This window comes from Hylobates moloch, unplaced genomic scaffold (genome assembly GCF_009828535.3).
Source record: "Hylobates moloch isolate HMO894 unplaced genomic scaffold, HMol_V3 SCAFFOLD_5, whole genome shotgun sequence".
NCBI classification, from domain to species: domain Eukaryota; kingdom Metazoa; phylum Chordata; class Mammalia; order Primates; family Hylobatidae; genus Hylobates; species Hylobates moloch.
The window spans coordinates 82,728,739-82,746,990 of record NW_026652280.1 but is presented as its reverse complement, the minus strand read 5'-3'; the positions used below and the strand labels follow the sequence as shown (position 1 = coordinate 82,746,990).

General features: G+C 41.4%; 1 protein-coding gene and 1 pseudogene across 4 annotated transcripts in view; one reads left to right on the top strand and one right to left on the bottom strand.

Moving 5' to 3' along the window:
* Positions 1–17,880, top strand: part of ATL3 (atlastin GTPase 3) — a 52,022-nt gene extending 34,142 nt beyond the window's left edge. For all 4 annotated transcript variants that reach the window (XM_058438837.1, XM_032153158.2, XM_032153159.2 and 1 more), the window contains 5 exons: positions 5,126–5,253; positions 5,874–5,930; positions 8,640–8,711; positions 10,226–10,657; positions 12,272–17,880. In XM_058438837.1, the coding sequence (XP_058294820.1) occupies positions 5,126–5,253; positions 5,874–5,930; positions 8,640–8,711; positions 10,226–10,657; positions 12,272–12,358 (776 nt within the window). In that variant the 3' untranslated portion in view covers positions 12,359–17,880. The remainder of the gene's footprint in view (positions 1–5,125; positions 5,254–5,873; positions 5,931–8,639; positions 8,712–10,225; positions 10,658–12,271) is intronic.
* On the bottom strand, positions 8,758–9,501 carry LOC116468922 (mitochondrial inner membrane protease subunit 1-like; annotated as a pseudogene).
* Positions 17,881–18,252: the final 372 nt, after the last annotated feature.

The window sequence follows — 18,252 nt, the reverse complement described above, 5'->3', positions numbered from 1 at the left end:
CAAAAAAAAAAAAAAAAAAAAAAAATACTATGGTAGCATTATTATCATAGAGAGTAACTGAAAACAACACAAATGTGTCTTTATGAGGAGTTGGTTAGATTATGGTACATCTCAGCCTCGGCAACATAGGGAGATTACCCCCATCTCTAAAAAAAAAAAAAAAATACTAGCTGGACGTGGTGGCACACCCCTGTGGTCCCAGCTACTCAGAAGGCTGAGGAAGGAGGATTGCTTGAGCCCCAGAGGTCAAGGCTACAGTGAGCTGTGATTGCACCACTGCACTCTAGCCTGGGTGACAGAGTGAGACCCTGTCTCAAAAAAACAAACAAAAATTAAGGTACATTTGCAGAAAGGAGTAAAATGCAGTCATTAAAAAGATTAGGTAGAGACCGGGCACGGTGGCGCACGCTTGTAATCCCAGTTTGGGAGGCTGAGGCAAGAGAATCACTTGAACCCAGTGGGCAGAGGTTGCAGTGAGCCAAGATCACACCACTTCACTCCAGCCTGGGCAAAAGCGTAAAACTGTCTCAAAAAAAAAAAAAAAAAAAAAAAAAAAAAAAAAGTTGCCAAAGGGGAACACAATCAGTATGTCTAAGTTGGAATGTTTTTGCATTAAAGGGCTATTTTTGGGCTGGGCGCGGTGGCTCACGCCTGAATCCCAGCATTTTGGGAGGCCGAGGCAGGCGGATCACCTGAGGTCAGGAGTTCCAGACCAGCCTGACCAACATGGAGAAACCCTATCGCTACTAAAAATACAAAATTAGCTGGGCGTGGTGACACATGCCTGTAATCCCAGCTACTTGGGTGACTGAGGCAGGAGAATCACCTGAACCCGGGAGGTGGAGGTTGCAGTGAGCTGAGATCGCGCCATTGCACTCCAGCCTGGGCAACAAGAGCGAAACTGTACCCCCCCAAAAAGATAAGGTAGATAGATGAATCTATGTGTCTTTATATAGAAAGATGTCTGTGATATATTATTAAATGTAGAAAGATTGTGGAGTAGCATATGTGGTATGATCCTATTTATTTAAAAAAAAGGTACTTTAAAATTTGTATGCATGTATGTATGTATGTATATATTTATTTATTTTAGAGACAGGGTCTTCCTCCGTTGCCCAGGTTGGAGTGCAGTGGCATGATTGTAGCTCACTGTAGCCTCTAACTCCCAGTCTCAAGCAATCCTCCTACCTTAGCCTCCTCAGTAGCTGGGACTACAGGCATGCACCACTATGCCTGGCTAATCTTTTTATTTTTTGTAGAGACAGGGTCTCACTATGTTGCCCAGGCTGGTCTCGAACTCCTGACCTCAAGTGATCCTCCCACCTCCCACTTCAGCTTCTCAAAGTGTTGGGATTACTGGCATGAGCCACCACACCCAGCCAGTACTTTTTTAAATGGAAAGATTTGAAAAATAAAAATTTGCTTTTTTGCCTAACTTTAAAAATATGTTAAAAGCCTGCCCTCTGTGTTTATTTAAGGAACTACAATTATTATGAGGATTGTTCATGAAGAATTCTTAGTAGCTCTGCAAAGGTTTATGTACATTTTAGATTTGGAGATGGATATTTTGTAATTTTAGGGAACCTCTTAACCAAGATTTTGAAGTTTTGAGTGAAGAGTAAATCGGATGCTAAATTGCAAATAGCGGGTGATTTGTATTTGGCAAGTGCTAGCTCGAGAACCACACACACTTTATTGTAGGAGACCTGTTAGTAGAACTAATGTAGTTTTCAAAATTAAAAAAAAAAAAGGTAGGCATTATATTTTCTCAAGTATATACTTGTGCAGTTCCATGGTTAAGATTCTGCAGTCCTGCCGGGCGCGGTGGCTCACGCTTGTAATCCCAGCACTTTGGGAGGCTGAGGCGGGCGGATCATGAGGTCAGGAGATCGAGACCACGGTGAAACCCCGTCTCTACTAAAAATACAAAAAATTAGCCGGGCGTGGTGGTGGGCGCCTGTAGTCCCAGCTACTCGGAGAGGCTGAGGCAGGAGAATGGCGTGAACCCGGGAGGCGGAGCTTGCAGTGAGCCAAGATTGCGCCACTGCACTCCAGCCTGGGTGACAGAGCGAGACTCCGTCTCAAAAAAAAAAAAAAAAAAAAAAATCATTATAAAAAAGATTCTGCAGTCCTGTTCCATGTAACTTGGAAAAGACAACATTAGCCTGAGGTTGTTAGGGCTAATCCATAAAAGGAACTTAAAATGTAATTTTTGTAGAACATTTAAATTTCATAAGAACTACATTCTGAAACTATTTCTGCAAATGTTCCCCCAGATACTTTAGGAATTATTTTAGTGGTTTTATTTTATTTTTAAAGATCAACCACTTATTTAGAGGTAGATGTCTGCCAAATATGATCTTACTTTTGGTATAACTGATGCTAAGCTGCTGTTTCTTGCAGTAATTAGCTAGAATAGCTTCTGAGTTTTTTTCGTTTTGTTTTGTCTTTTGAGACGAAGTCTTGTCTGCACTCTGTTGCCCAGGCTGGAGTGCAGTGGTGCGATCTCAGTTCACTGCCACCTCCGCCTCCTGGGCTCAAGCGATTCTTGTGCCACGTCCTCCCAAGTAGCTGGGATTACAGGAGTGCACTACCATGCCTGGGTAATTTTTGTGTTTTTGGTAGAAACAGGGTTTCACCGTGTTGGCCAGGGTAGTCATGAACTCCTGGCCTCAAGCAGTCTGCCCACCTTGGCCTCCCAAGGTGCTGGGATTACAGATGTGGGCCACCACGCTAGGCCTAGAATAGCTGCTTTTTAAGGATACTTTTCATCAGATGCAGGCTGACTGTGTTGTCAGCATAAAGAAAATTGTTATCTTCCTACTTACTGTCACAGGGAGACAATACAGTAACTACTGAGTTGTTTAGTTAGAAATTAACACAGGAGGCTTTGTAGGGCACAGTCTTCTTTGACACCACTAAAGATTGAGTTTGTTTCTGTTATGAGACAGTTCTTGTCTATTCTAATTTTAAAACTATTATTTTGGCGTAGCCTTCATAGAAACGTGAGTAGCATATAGGGTCTGTACAGCTTGTTAAAGTGGCAGGTGTAGCATGTGGATCCTGCTGCTACTTGTGTGAGGTATTTTTGAAACACCCCATCTTTCAGTGTGATGGAAATTGAAACCATACAAAAAGGTTTTTTGGATATATAATACATTCACATGTTTAAAATTTTAAAAAGGATTAAAAAGTACTCAGTGAAAAGTCTTCCATTTTTGTAGGCTTTCAGAGTTTCTTTAATATATGAAAGCAAATGTGAATGTGTACAGAATGGCCTATTATGTACACTTTTATAGTTTTTCACTGCAAGGTTGCAAAGTATTTTTCCCATGCTTTTCTTGAAATTTTAGTTTCATTTTTCATATTATAGTCTGGTTGGTGGAGTATTGAAGAGTTCTTATTTGATGTGGGCTCCTACCTGCTTTTTTTTCAGTGTATAGCTGGTAACCCAAGAAGATGTTAGAAGATTATGTAAATCAGCTTTTCTGTATTTTAATTCTCCTGTGTCTTCATAGTTGGACCAGCTAATAATTCTTACTTTGAGGAAAGAGCTCTATTTAATGGCTCTCCTGATCCCTCTGTGGGAACCTTGTAGAAGCTGCAGAGAATCTGTCACCTTTCTTGGGTTAGTGGTCTTTTCATTTTGGAGTGGTTCCGAGGGTCTCTGAGGAGATAATAGAAAATAAATATAATGAGGCACAGGTACTTCTACTTCTTTTAACATTAAAAAAATTAACAAGAATAAATCAGATGGATGACCAGTGATTTCTAATTGATTTAAAGGAGTAGTGTGAGAGCATGGTAAAGGCCTGAGACAGCTTGAGAGGTTAAAAATTGACTTGTTGAAGACCTTGTTAATGAAATTCTTTTTTTTTTCTGAGATAGAGTCTCACTCTGTTGCCCAGGCTGGAGTGCAGTGGTGTGATCTTGGCTCACTGCAACCTCCGCCTCCTGGCTTCAAGCTATTCTCTGCCTCAGCCTCCCAAGTAGCTGGGATTACAGGTACCCGCCACCACCCCCAGCTAATTTTTGTATTTTTAGTAGAGACGGGGTTTCACCATCTTGGCCAGACTGTTCTTGAACTCCTGACCTCGTGATCCACCCGCCTTGACCTCCCAAAGTGCTGGGATTATAGGCATGAGCCACCACGCACGGCCATCAAATTCTTTAAAAAGTGAAATTTCTTGATAGGCTAGGGAGTAGACCAGATATCCCAGAATGAAAACCAAGGTAAAGATATTCTGCATATATCGTATTCTATTTTGAACTAGAGAAGACTTTCTACTACAGTGGGGAAGGAGAAAAATGAAAGTACATTGGGAAAGAGATCTATCAGCAACTTGGTCATAGCCAGAAAGTGTCAAAACATAGTCTCAGACCCCTTCTTCTCTCCCACTTTTTTTTTTTTTTTTTTTTTGAGACGGAGTCTCACTCTGTCACCCAGGGTGGAGTGCAGTGGCGCAATCTCGGCTCACTGCAAGCTCCGCCTCCCGGGTTCACGCCATTCTCCTGCCTCAACCGCCCGAGTAGCTGGGACTACAGGCGCCCATCACCACGCCCGGCTAATTTTTTGTATTTTTTTTTAGTAGAGACGGGGTTTTACCATGTTAGCCAGGATGGCCTCAATCTCCTGACCTCGTGATCCGCCCGCCTCGGCCTCCCAAAGTGCTGGGATTACAACCGTGAGCCACCGCGCCCGGCCTTTTTTTTTTTTCTTGAGATGGAGTTTCACTCTTGTTGCCTAGGCTGGAGTGCAATGGTGCAGTCTTGGCTCACTGCAACCTCCTCCTCCTGGGTTCAAGTGATTCTCCTGCCTCAGCCTCCTGAGTAGCTAGGATTACAGGCACCTGCCACCACACCTGGCTAGTTTTTCTATTTTTAGTAGAGACAGGGTTTCACCATGTTGGTCAGGCTGGTCTCGAACTCCTGACCTTAGGTGATTCACCCGCCTCAGCCTCCCAAAGTGCTGGGATTATAGGTGTGAGCCACCGCGCCCGGCTTCTCTCTCACTTTCAGCAACCAATGTTAAAAGCACTAGACTGGGAACATTGCACTGTGTGTTCAGCTTGGTTGAATAAGGCTGTTTGGCTTATTTTTCCCTTCTTTGTGGTCCTGTGAACAGATATTGCTGGTGAATTCAAAGAGCAGTTACAGGCACTGATACCGTATGTATTAAACCCGTCTAAGTTAATGGAAAAGGAGATCAATGGCTCAAAGGTCACCTGTCGGGGACTACTGGAGTATTTTAAGGTAAATATGGGTTTTAGTTATTAAAATGTTTGACTTTTGGTAAAGCTGATCTAACTCGTAAATCAACTTGAATTTAAATATTTTGAAACTTAAAGGAAAATTTTCTGGGGGAGATGGTGAGAGGCATTTTCAGAGACCTCGGTGTCCTTCCAGGAGTGGGCCATTGGGTGGCAGTATTGGTCTAAGAACCAAATGGATGTTCTTTGCACTCTCTTAGAGGAGCAATTAGCTGTGACTAAAGGAAGATTGTTCCTCAAGGAAGATGGTGTGGACAGGAGGTGGTTAGGAAGTTGCTGTGAGTAGGAGGAGACGGCACCTAGATGTGACACGACTACCTCAAGGCGGATGGTCACTCTGCCCACAGGTAGTGGTGAGGCCAGCGTGCATGGGGAGCTGGATGGGAATCCTAGCCTTTGTAGGCTTGTGCTGCTTGAGAACATTTTTAGTTAACTAAAAATGCTAACATGCACTCAAAGGTGTGTGGTGTGTTTTTGCTAATTCCTGGTTGTTGATCTAAGTCTTTAGGAAAATGCAGTTGTATGGTCACTTTCTAAAAATCAAATATGAGTAAGATATGACTGAATAACATTTTATAGCAGTTTTTATGTTTATCTTTTAAGGCATATATTAAAATTTATCAAGGAGAAGATTTGCCTCACCCAAAGTCAATGCTTCAGGTAAACAATGATTTGACATCCTAAACACTACCCTTAAATTACTTGAGTTGACCTGTATACAATAAGCAGAGTTCTTTAGGAAGAGAATGCACTTTTTCTCCTTTTTCATTATGCTGAGGTCTGTTAATTTTTTGTAGCACATTTTGCAGTAGTGTGGCAACCTTCTAGTTCACTTGTTTGTATTCATGGTGGTACAGTTAAAATGAAATGGCCTCTCCTCGCTGGGCCTAGTCTTTTCACCAAACACACTTTGGGAAGCACAGTTAATTATACGTGGTTGAAACATACCCACCATGTTAGACAAGCAAGTTCCTGTCATTGTTGTTTATTTTTTTTATTTTTATATAATTTATAATTTATTATTTTTTTTGAGACAGAGTCTCACTCTTGCCAAGGCTGGAGTGCAGTGGCACGATCTCAGCTCACCACAACCTCCACCTCCTGGGTTCAAGTGATTCTTTGTTTTTTTTTTTGAGACGGAGTCTCGCTCTGTCACCCAGGCTGGAATGCAGTGGCGCAATCTCGGCTCACTGCAAGCTCCGCCTCCTGGGTTCACGCCATTCTCCTGCCTCAGCCTCTCCGAGTAGCTGGGACTACAGGCGCCCGCCACCACGCCCGGCTAATTTTTTGTATTTTTAGTAGAGATGGGGTTTCACTGTGGTCTCGATCTCCTGACCTCGTGATCCGCCCGCCTCGGCCTCCCAAAGTGCTGAGATTACAAGCGTGAGCCACCGCACCCGGCCTCAAGTGATTCTTATGCCTCAGCCTCCCGAGTAGCTGGTATTATAGGCATGTACCACCACGCTTGGCTAATTTTTGTATTTTTAATAGAGATTGGTTTAGCCATGTTGCTCAGGCTGGTCTCCAACTCCTGGACTCAAGCAATCCGACCGTCTTGGCCTCCCAAAGTGCTGGGATTATAGGAGTGAGCCATCGTGCCTGGCTATAATTTTTTTAATTAAAAAAAAAAAAAATAGGGATGTGGTCTTGCTGTGTTGCCCAGGCTAGTCTCAAACTTGGCTCAAGTGATGTGCCTGCCTCAGCTTCCCGAAGTGCTAAGATTACAGGTGTAAGCCACCATGCCTGACCTGTTATTTACTTTAGTGGAACATGTCCTGACACACCTGTTTACTATTCACTAATCAGGTTTTTAATTTGCAACTAGAATGTCATTTGGTTAAAACATAATTTTTGACTTTCATATGTTGAACATAAGGGGATTTATTGCCAAGTGTTGATTTATTTTGTAGCAGAAAATTTTCATAAAGGGAGCTAGAGCCTGGGATTGACATTGCAAATAATTTTTTCCTTTTTTTTTTTTTTGAGGCGGAGTCTCACTATGTCGCCCAGGCTGGAGTGCAGTGGCATGATCTCGGCTCACTGCAAGCTCCGCCTCCTGGGGTTAACACCATTCTCCTGCCTCAGCCTCCCAAGTAGCTGGGACTACAGGCGCCCGCCACCACGCCCGGCTAATTTTTTGTATTTTTAGTAGAGACGGGGTTTCACCGTGTTAGCCAGGATGATCTTGATCTCCTGACCTCATGATCCGCCCACCTCGGCCTCTCAAAGTTCTGGGATTACAGGCGTGAGTCACTGCGCCCAGCCCCCGCTTTTTTTTTCTTTTTTCTGTTTTTTAAATAGAAACAGGATCTAGCTGTGTTGAGCAGGCTGGTGTTGAATTCTTGGGCTCAAGTGATCCTCCCACCTCAGCCTCTCAAAGTGCTGGGATTACAGGTATAAGCCACCACATCCAGCTTTTTTTTCTTTTCTTTTTTTTTTTTTTGAGACAGAGTCTTGCTCTATTGCTCAGGCTGGAGTGCAGTGGTGTGATCTCGACTCACTGCAACCTCTACCTCCTGGGTTCAAGCGGTTCTCCTGTCTCAGCCTCCTGAGTAGCTGGGACTACAGGTGCGCACCACCACGCCCAGCTGATTTTTTTGTATTTTTGGTAAAGCCTGGGTTTCACCATGTTGGCCAGGCTGGTCTTGAACTCCTGACCTCATGATCCACCAGCCTTGGCTTCCCAAAGTGCCAAAGTGCTGGGATTACAGGCCTGAGCCACCTCTCCCAACCTTTCCTTCTTTTTTTTTTGTTTTGATTCACATCTGTTAAAGTTGAAGCAATGGAGCCAGGTGTGGTGGCTTACTCCTGTAATCCCAGCACTTTGGGAGGCTCAGGTGGGCAGATCGCTTTAGCCTGGGAGTTCAACATCAGCTTGGGCAATATAAGGGAGACTCTAGCTCTGCAAAACAAAAACTTACAAAGTTAGCCAAGTGTGGTGGCATGCACTGGCAGGAGGATGGCTTGCATTCAGGAGGCGAAGGTTGCAGTGTGCTGAGATTACCACTGAACTCCAGCCTGGGTGACAGAGTGAGACTCTGTCTCAAAAAAAAAAAAATTTAAACAATTAAAAAATAAATTGACGCAATGGAAATATTTTCCTTGAATTCTGGAGATTTAATTTTTGCTAAAGATTCTTATGTATGAGAATACATATTTCTATGTATATGAACTTCTACCTTTTTTCTGGTAGAAAATTTGGCAGAAAAAGTGTATTTTATTTCATCAGTTGAACTATATGGAAATCTAGAAAAATAGAAGGTTAATAAAAAAGGAAGAATGGGGAATAGAGAAGATTTTTATTAGGTTATTTGTGGAGGAATGTTTAAAGAGGAAGGATTTACAGTTCACGTTTTTCTCTTTTAAAAGGCCACTGCTGAAGCCAACAACTTAGCAGCTGCAGCCTCAGCCAAGGACATTTATTATAACAACATGGAAGAGGTACATGGGACATACGCCTTCTTCTGAAATATCTATAACCTGGGCATTGTTGCTGACCTCAAAAGCCCAACTTGATCCTTCTTAATGTATCTTTAAGTGATGAGGCAATAAACCCATATTCAGGTTGTCCTGGTAACGGGGGCCTTATAATTATTAACCATTTATTTTTTTGTTTGTTTTTGTTTTGTTTTGAATAGCAAATAGTTTATTGGTAAGTACATAGTTTCAATGGGAATAATAAATTCACATGAACAGGAGACAATAATCAAGTCAAAATAATAAATGCTTACTAATCATCAGAAAATCTGTGGCCATTAAGGCTGGCACATAAAAATCCAAAATCACTCAGAGGCCGAATCTTAAAGAAGATTTGTCCTCTTATTAGTTCATATGGAATAGGTCCATAGTACCTGGAATCTGTAGAATTCTGTAGATTTATCACCTTCTAACCAAACATGACCCACTGGGACATAACTGTAGCTTTTAAAGAAATCTGATGGACTAGTGGTGAGGATTTTGTCTCCTTCCAAACCAGTTACTCTTTTACAAATATTTGTTGTTGGATCACTTGGGCTTTTTGCAATTACAGTGTCACCTCTTTGGATACTATAAAAATGTCGACTAAGATTTTCTGCAAAGACAATATCTGAATTTTGAATTGTAGGCTCCATTGATGGTCCAGAACACATGACACCACCACCAACGTATTCAAAAGCACAGTGAGCTATACAGTCATACTGAATAGCATAGCCAACAAGTCAAAAGGTTTCCCCAGAACACCATGAAGCATAGTTCTGTGTAGACTCTGCCACCATTGGTCATAGGTCTGTTCTATAATTCATCCAATTTTTAGGGAAGTCGCAGGGCTTCCAGAAAAAAAAAAAAATTAAAGCATGTCTCAAAGCGTATGTGGGTGATCCATGATTTCAGGAATCCTTGGGTCCCAAAGAACCCTGAAGACCCTCAACCAGGACACAGGTGGGCCTTTCTCACCTGGGCCCCACAGAAGTTGACCGTTTGCTTTTGTTTTTTTGAGATGGAGTCTCACTCTGTCACCCAGGCTGGAGTGCAGTGGTGAGATCTCGGCTCACTGCAACCTCCGCCTCCCGGGTTCAAGCGGTTCTCCTGCCTCAGCCTTCTGAGTAGCTGGGATTACACGTGCCTGTCATCATGCCCTGCTAATTTTTTTTGTATTAGTAGAGACAGAGTTTCACCATGTTGACCAGGCTGATTTCAAACTCCTGACCTTAAGTGATCCGCCCGCTCTGGCCTCCCAAAGTGCTGGGATTACAGGTGTGAGCCACTGCGCCCATCCCAGTGTCACTGCTCTTTCCAATTAATATTATCTGGTTTATCTACCTGGTTTTTTAAGTGTGCTTTTCAGAGGAAGTGAAACTAGACTTTATTGGTCTAGTTTCTTAAAACATTCTAATCCTTTCATTATCTTTTCATGTTTTATTTGGCACTTGTTTTTGAAGAGATCTTTTAACATATTGTTTCTTTGTTCTTTTTAGGTGTGTGGGGGAGAGAAACCTTATTTGTCTCCAGACATTCTAGAGGAGAAGCACTGTGAATTCAAACAACTTGCTCTGGACCATTTTAAGAAGACCAAGAAGATGGGTGGGAAGGATTTCAGCTTTCGTTACCAGCAGGAGCTGGAGGAGGAAATCAAGGAATTATATGAGAACTTCTGCAAGCACAATGGTAGCAAGAACGTCTTCAGCACCTTCCGAACCCCTGCAGTGCTGTTCACAGGCATTGTAGCTTTGTACATAGCCTCAGGCCTCACTGGCTTCATAGGTCTTGAGGTTGTAGCCCAATTGTTCAACTGTATGGTTGGACTACTGTTAATAGCACTCCTCACCTGGGGCTACATCAGGTATTCTGGTCAATATCGTGAGCTGGGCGGAGCTATTGATTTTGGTGCCGCATATGTGTTGGAGCAGGTAAGTGGTGCTGCTGAAGAGCCTGAGGGTTGATAATGGGCAGATATTTGTGCTTCTGTTGTAAAATATCTCAGTTTGGAAGAATTTCATAGTGAAGACATGAGACAATGGCCACTCCTTTAGCCATTGTTTTCTGATAGACTGTATGTTTTATTATCCTTTAGGATATTAATATTTATTCTTAATATTTTGTTTCCATGCCTACAAAGGCCACCCCTCCTGCTTTTTTTTGGAGACAAAGTCTCACTCTGCTCTCTTGCCCAGGCTGGAGTCCAGTGGCATGATCTCGGCTCACTGCAACCTCCGCCTCCCAGGTTCAAGCAATTCTCTTGCGTCAGCCTCCCGAGTAGCTGAGACTACAGGTGTGTGCCACCACGGCCCGCTAGTTTTTGTATTTTTAATAGAGACAGGGTTTCACCATGTTGACCAGGCTGGTCTCGAACTCCTGACCTCATGGTCCGCCTGCCTCGGCCTCCCAAAGTGCTGGGATTACAGGCGTGAGCCACTGCGCCCAGCCCAAAAATAGCCCTTTAATGCAAAAACATTCCAACTTAGACATACTGATTGTGTTCCCCTTTGGCAACTTTTTTTTTTTTTGAGACAGTTTTACGCTTTTGCCCAGGCTGGAGTGAAGTGGTGTGGTCTTGGCTCACTGCAACCTCTGCCCACTGGGTTCAAGTGATTTTCTTGCCTCAGCCTCCCAAGAGTAGCTAGGATTAGAAGTGCCCGACACCATGCCCAGTTAATTTCTGTATTTTTTTTTTTAGTAGAGACAGTGTTTTGCCATGTTAGCTATGCTGGTCTTGAACTCCTGACCTCAGATGATGCACCCGCCTCGGCCTCCCAAAGTGCTAGGATTATAGGCATGAGCTATTGCGCCTGGCTGGCAACTTCTAATTACATGCTCTTCAGACATAATTTTTATGTGATTCTCACTTCTCACCCCCCCAGATTAATTTACTTCACTGAAAAGCAAGAACTTTGAAAAAATTATGAACTTAACGAAAAATGTTCAGTTTTGAGTCCTACTGGATTAGGAAAGGGATGGTATCTTTTTTATTTAAAAATCTTCCAAAAGCCAGTGGCTTGGTTATTTATTTATTTATTTATTGGGTTGCTTATTTATTTATAAAATGTTTTTTTGGAGACGAGGTCTTGCTCTGTCACCCAGGCTGGTATCTTAGCTCACTGTAACTTAAAACTCCTGGGCTCAAGTGATCCTCCCACCTCAGCCTCCCAAGCAGCTGGTGTTACAGGCGAGTGCCACCACACCTGACTAACCCAGTAGCTCTTGGACATTGACATGGTCACAAGTTTTGTAGATCTTTGAGATGATACATTTGTTTTTCTGAGTAACATGAACAGATGAGTTGGGTTAGCAGCTTGTGAAGCCACAGGAGCTGCCTATCCTACCCCAGCCACAGAGCAGATGTTCCCCTGGCTCTCTTGGGAGTTAGCTACTGCCACAGCCTCTCTGTATCCCTGCATTTTCATTCCACTGCTTTCTGTAACATGCTGATGATGGAGACAGGTGTTTGAAAGTTTAAGGACTTACTTTCTTGTTGCTGTGTTGTATTTTATTAACTTATATGTTGAATAAATGGACTTTTGCAGGCTTCTTCTCATATCGGTAATTCCACTCAGGCCACTGTGAGGGATGCAGTTGTTGGAAGACCACCCATAGATAAAAAAGCTCAATAGCATCTTAATATGAAGATCAAACAAGAACACAACGAGCCCCTACTGATTTCTGGGTTTCTGCCACGGCCACAGGTTCATATCCAGAGGAATGGCAGATCTGAGACGATCCAGGAAGAGCTAAAACATGGCCCTGTAATAAATGAGCAGACCTTTCCTGTGGTTTCAAATTATTAAACACACTTCCATTTCTGTTGGAAGCATTTCTTTTCCTTGCTGTTATAGATGCAAGCCTGTGTCTGTTTTCATATTACTCTGCTTTGTGCACTTTATGGAGGAGGAAGCTAGAGGAAAAATGGAAATGCAGCTTTTAAGTTCTTTATGTGCCACTTAGTGCCTTTTAAGATTGATTCCATGGTTTTGCAGACACGATGGGGGGGATGGAGGATAACCTCATGAAAGTTGCCATTTTGGGGTGAAACTTGTCATTTCTTTTATACTTTACTCTTTTGAGAAGGATTTTTTTTTTTTTTTTTTTTTGAGTTGGAGTCTCGCTCTGTCGCCAGGCTTGAGTGCAGTGGTGCGATCTTGGCTCACTGCAACCTCCACCTGCCGGGTTCAAGCAATTCTCCTGCCTCAGCCTCCCGAGTAGCTGGGACTACTGGTGTACACCATCATGCCCAGCTAATTTTCTTGTATTTTTAGTAGAGTTGGGGTTTCACCATGTTGGCCAGGATGGTCTTGGTCTCTTGACCTTGTGATCCACCCGCCTTGGCCTCCCAAAATGCTGGGATTACAGACGTGAGCCACCGTGCCCGGCCAAGAAGGATTCCTTTTTTAAAAGTTTACAAAACTTGGAGAAACTTCAGAACTAAAGACTAACTGAAAATGATGTCATTACACTTAAAAATAATTTAAAATAGGGAATCCTGTTGCCATATAGTGTGGAAAAATCATGTCATATTTAAATATACCATACTCTGAAATGTGAGGTTTTTACCCAGTAGGCTGACAGTTTTGTTGCAACTTGCTCTATTTTTTTTTGGTCCCTATAGCTTCTTTCTAGAAAAAGAGGCAAACGTGCCTTGAAAAGCCAGAGTGGCTCATAATAAAAGGAATGAGCTAGATACTTTAAGAAAAAAGCTAAGTTTAAATGAACCATGTGACCTCTGATAAGTCACTTGAACTTGTGCCTTGGTCAGGTTCACTGTAGGTTTACATATGTATGTGCGTTTTACACAACTCTTGTAATTGTCATTTGAGGGGTTTTGTTTTTGAGAGTTCTGCATAAGAACAAAACTTTATTAAGGATTAGAGGGAGGATACTACCAAATATTACTGCATTTAATTGATGTCTAATTTCATGTGGCTTAGCAACAATTAATAACCTGATTTAAGGTCTTTATTCAGAATGTTAATTTGCATTCTCTGCCCTGTCTAATGTTCTTAATAATGAAGCTAAAATTAACCCATTTTATTTAGTGAATTATCTATTTAATTTTACTTTGGCTAGTCTGGTAGCTTTAAGATAGCTTTGGCTTAGCAAGGAGCAAAGTCCTACCCAAATATAAACAATATCTAGAAGTATCTAAGAGTTCTTTTTTTCTATTTACCTTGATTAGAAGATAAAAAAGTTTTATCTGTTAGTTGCTTTTCCATTTGGAATTATTGTGGATTTTAAAACTGAAAACTTGCCTGCAAGTATTTATATAAACATTCAGGTATATAAGCCTTACTTTCTGAGATAATTTAACTTTTGTTATGGGAGGGAGGTAAGAGTGTAAATTTTATATACATGAAGGTAAGATCTGAGTGTAAACTTTATATACGTGAAGTATGAATGGAAGGTAGAAGAAAAGAAAGTCCCTTTTCGCATGTAATCTCTATCAAAGAATTTTCTTTTGACACTTTACCGCTGAAGTATTTTTATAAGTCCTAAATTCCCAGCATATTGTGTTTCATATTTATATGCCATCTTGCAAATAGTTCTTGCTATTTTATTCACTTGCTGTTACACTTTAGAAAAATTCCAACTTGTTTACTTGGATTTATCAGTGATGCCAAACTTTGACTGTTAACTTGAAAGCTTGCTTCTGAAATGTTGGTGCATTTTCAGGTGACCTCTTATCTCTCTGAAAGTTCATACCTATTAGCAGGCTCTGTAAATATTGACATACTTAGCTTTTAATACATTCTATAAGTAAATTTATAGATTTCAGAATAACTGTCAAAAAATTTAATGGTAAGAAGGGGTGATGTGTCGAAAACTCATACTAAAGTATTAGGTCACTTTAAAAAAAGTGCTAATGTATGATTTAATGAAATCTTAAGATTCAGTTACTATTTAAATTCACCATTTCTGTTTTGGTCTTTTTTTTTTTTGAGACGGAGTCTTGCTCTGTCACCCAGGCTGGAGTGCAGTGGCGCAATCTCGGCTCACTGCAAGCTCCGCCTCCTGGGTTCACACCATTCTCCTGCCTCAGCCTCCCGAGTAGCTGGGACTACAGGCGCCCGCCACAACGCCCGGCTAATTTTTTTTTGTTGTATTTTTAGTAGAGGCGGGGTTTCAACATGTTAGCCAGGATGGTCTCGATCTCCTGACCTCATGATCCGCCCGCCTTGGCCTCCCAAAGTGCTGGGGTTACAGGCGTGAACCACCGTGCCTGGCCTCTGTTTTGGTCTTATAAAGAGACCTTGGTTTAATTACCCAGAGGAAGTCCCCCTCACCTTTTTTTTTTCTTAGTTCTGCTTCTGGAAAGTGTTTTATAAAGTTTTCTCAGTGAGGGTTCTTAAGAGTTTTCTTTGGCCTCTTTTCTCTCAACAATAAATTGATGATTTTATATCAACTTTTTCAATAAAAGATACATTATCATTACTGGCTATAAATCATCCTGGGGAGATTTATAACCAGGTTAAAAATAATGTCTTTTACTTCTCTCACCTTTTACTTGTGGTTCAGACGCTCAGACTGTGCATGTTTGTGTCGTGTCTGTTGCTCTGCTGCTTTCCATGCAGGCATTTTTAATTTTGCACAATCCTAACAATATATGGAACTCATTCCTATGAATATATAAAAGGAGGCTTCCAAAATTTTCTATTAAAATATTTCAGGATAAATTAAGTGTTGATAATTTGAAAAAATAATTTCAATGAGCTGCTTATAGTAAAAATGGTAGAATCAGTTTTCATTCTTTCACTAAGAAATCTTTCTGTAAGATTGGCTTATAGATAAAATGAGACAAACTACTATGTATGATAAGACACCTTCAGAGTCATGCCTTGTTTTGTTTTATTTTATTTTTATTTTTGTTTTTTGAGACAGAGGTCTCGCTCTGTCGCCCAGGTTGGAGTGCAGTGGTGCAATCTCGCTCACTGCAGCCTCCACCTCCCAGGTCGAAGTGATTCTCCTGTCTCAGCTTCCTTAGTAGCTGGGACTACAGGTGTACACCATCACGCCCGGCTAATTTTTGTTTTTTTACTAGAGGTGGGGTTTTGCCATGTTTGCCAGGCTGGTCTCAAACTCCTGACGTCAGGTGATCCACTCCCCCCAACCTCCCAAAGTGCTGGGATTTCAGGCGTGAGCCACCCCGCCCAGCTGAGTCATGCCTTATTTTCGTAGTATACCAATAAATGTTCTATGGAAGTTTACGTTTTAACACCTCTTTTATACTTGGTAAAATTGCCTGTGTTTCGCTTTATTCTTTTTTTTTTTTTTTTTGAGGCGGACTCTTGTACTGTCGCCCAGGCTGAAGTGCAGTGGCGAGATCTTGGCTCACAACAACCTCCGCCTCCTGGGTTCAAGTGATTCTTCTGCCTCAGCCTCCCAAGTAGCAGGGATTACAGGCATGTGCCACCACACCCGGCTTATTTTTGTATTTTTAGTAGAAATAAAATACATGGCTTCGCCATGTTGACCAGGCTGGTCTCAACTGCTCGGGGAATCCGCCTGCCTTGGCCTTCCAGAGTGCTGGGATTACGGGCATGAGCCACTGGAACCTGGCCTTGTTTTGCTTTATTTTTTTCTCTTACATGAAGTAAAGCGCTTTGGTCAAACAGACACAAAAATACTGCCTTGTACTGGTGGTTGGTTTCATTAGTGGATCACACACAGTGTTCTACTTGTATAAAATGGTGCCTTGGATAGGGTGAGTTTGGATAAGTATGTATGTATGAGTTATAGCAAAATTAAGTAGATTGAATCAAGTCCATGCAAAAGCAATAAAACAGGTAGTTTTAATTTTTTGCTAGGTTCTTTTAAAAAATGATGTAACTTATGTGGAAGTCTTCATAGAACTTTTTTCTTTCCTGGAACTATTGAAATGTAATTTAGGATGATTTGATGTTCCATCTCAAAGTTGTCAACATGGCTGTGTCATTATGGCTTACACATGTTTTATCTAACAAAATTCTAGTCAAGGGATAAGGGCATAATGAAGACAAGCTTCAGTTATGAAAGTACAAACTATTTGTGTGATTAATTTTAAAAAATGACATTAAGCCCATTGTAAAAGAATATTTGCAGTCAAATGATTTTTCTTGTTGTAAGTCTTGTTGTAGCTATGTTTTGGGTAGTGGTTCTCATCTACCTTGGAGTGCATAAGACTTACCTAGTAGGCTTGTTTAAAAAGTTCAGATTCCCAGCTTTGTACCCAGGGATTGCCTTAGGTGGTATTGGCTGTGGTCCTGGAGTCATCCATCACTTTTATAAATAGTGGTTCAGAGACCACAGAGAGACTGCTTCATCGAATGGGAAGTACCAAGGAGAAAGTACAATTCTGTATTGTCTGGAGGCAAGTGGACACTTTGTACCTGAGGTTTAGAATAGGTGGTCTCTTGCCAGTACAATCCCCAGGCGTTTTCTGTGTTCAGAAGTAGTAAGAATGCTTTTAATTCAGAGGATTATCTAAGCTCCTTAAAGCTATTTTTCTCCATTGTCATAGTGCCTTCTCTGAAAAACGAATGTACAAGTATCCTATTTTCTAACATGTAATTAGGATTTTTTAAAAGCAATTTTTGATAGTTTTTCTTTTAAAAAGTAAAATTCAGCACTGTGACTTGAACCCCCAAATCTTTCACATACAGGTGAAACATTAAGCCACAAATAAAAGTAATGAACAAGAAGGAAGACAAGATCCTAATTTCTGTCATTAGTGACCTAAGTACCCCATATCAGAAACTTTGCAAAACAGATCTAGGGACAGAAGGGTTTTGAAAGACATTTTTCTTGGGGGAGGAATTTCGTGTGCTAGAACTACAGTTTAAATGTAGTGTTTTTATGAGCAAGGGAAGGTAGCATTGATTCCCAAAGCTTTCTAATTAGATACATGCTGTCATGGATGTAAGCCTTAAAGGAGTTAATACTAATCTTGTACATACACAAATTTTCCTCAGGTTTCTTTTTTACTTTAAAAAATGATTTGTTAAAAGTACTTTCTGCTAGACCCTTGCCTTCGAGTTTCTTTGAAATTTAATATAGTTTTTAAAAAGTGCAATGGGATGAGATTATGCTATTAGTATATTAAAAGCATGTTTCTGCTTTACTCCAATTTGTAAGATCATTTAATGGAATAAAGATCACAACACCATGTTATCTGTGTTTTCTTTCTCTGTGTTTTTAATATGGGAGGTTCTGTGAAATAGAGTTTGGCTTGGCAAATTGAATAAGACTTCTGACGGGATAGTGGCAATGTGGTTTGAGTTAGCTTTCTCTGTCCTAGAAAACGATACTGAACAAGTATCTTACTAGCATAGTCCTGGAGAAGGCTCTATTGTTGGCAGGGTTGCTTAAAAGTGAGCACAAGGGCCAGGTGTTGTGGCTCACTCCTCTAATCAGCACTTTGGGAGGCTGAGGTGGGAGAAACGCTTGAGCCCAGGAATTTGAGACCAGCTTGGGCAACATATGGAGACACTTTCCACCTCTGTCTCTACAAAATAAAAGATTAGCCAGGCATAGTGGT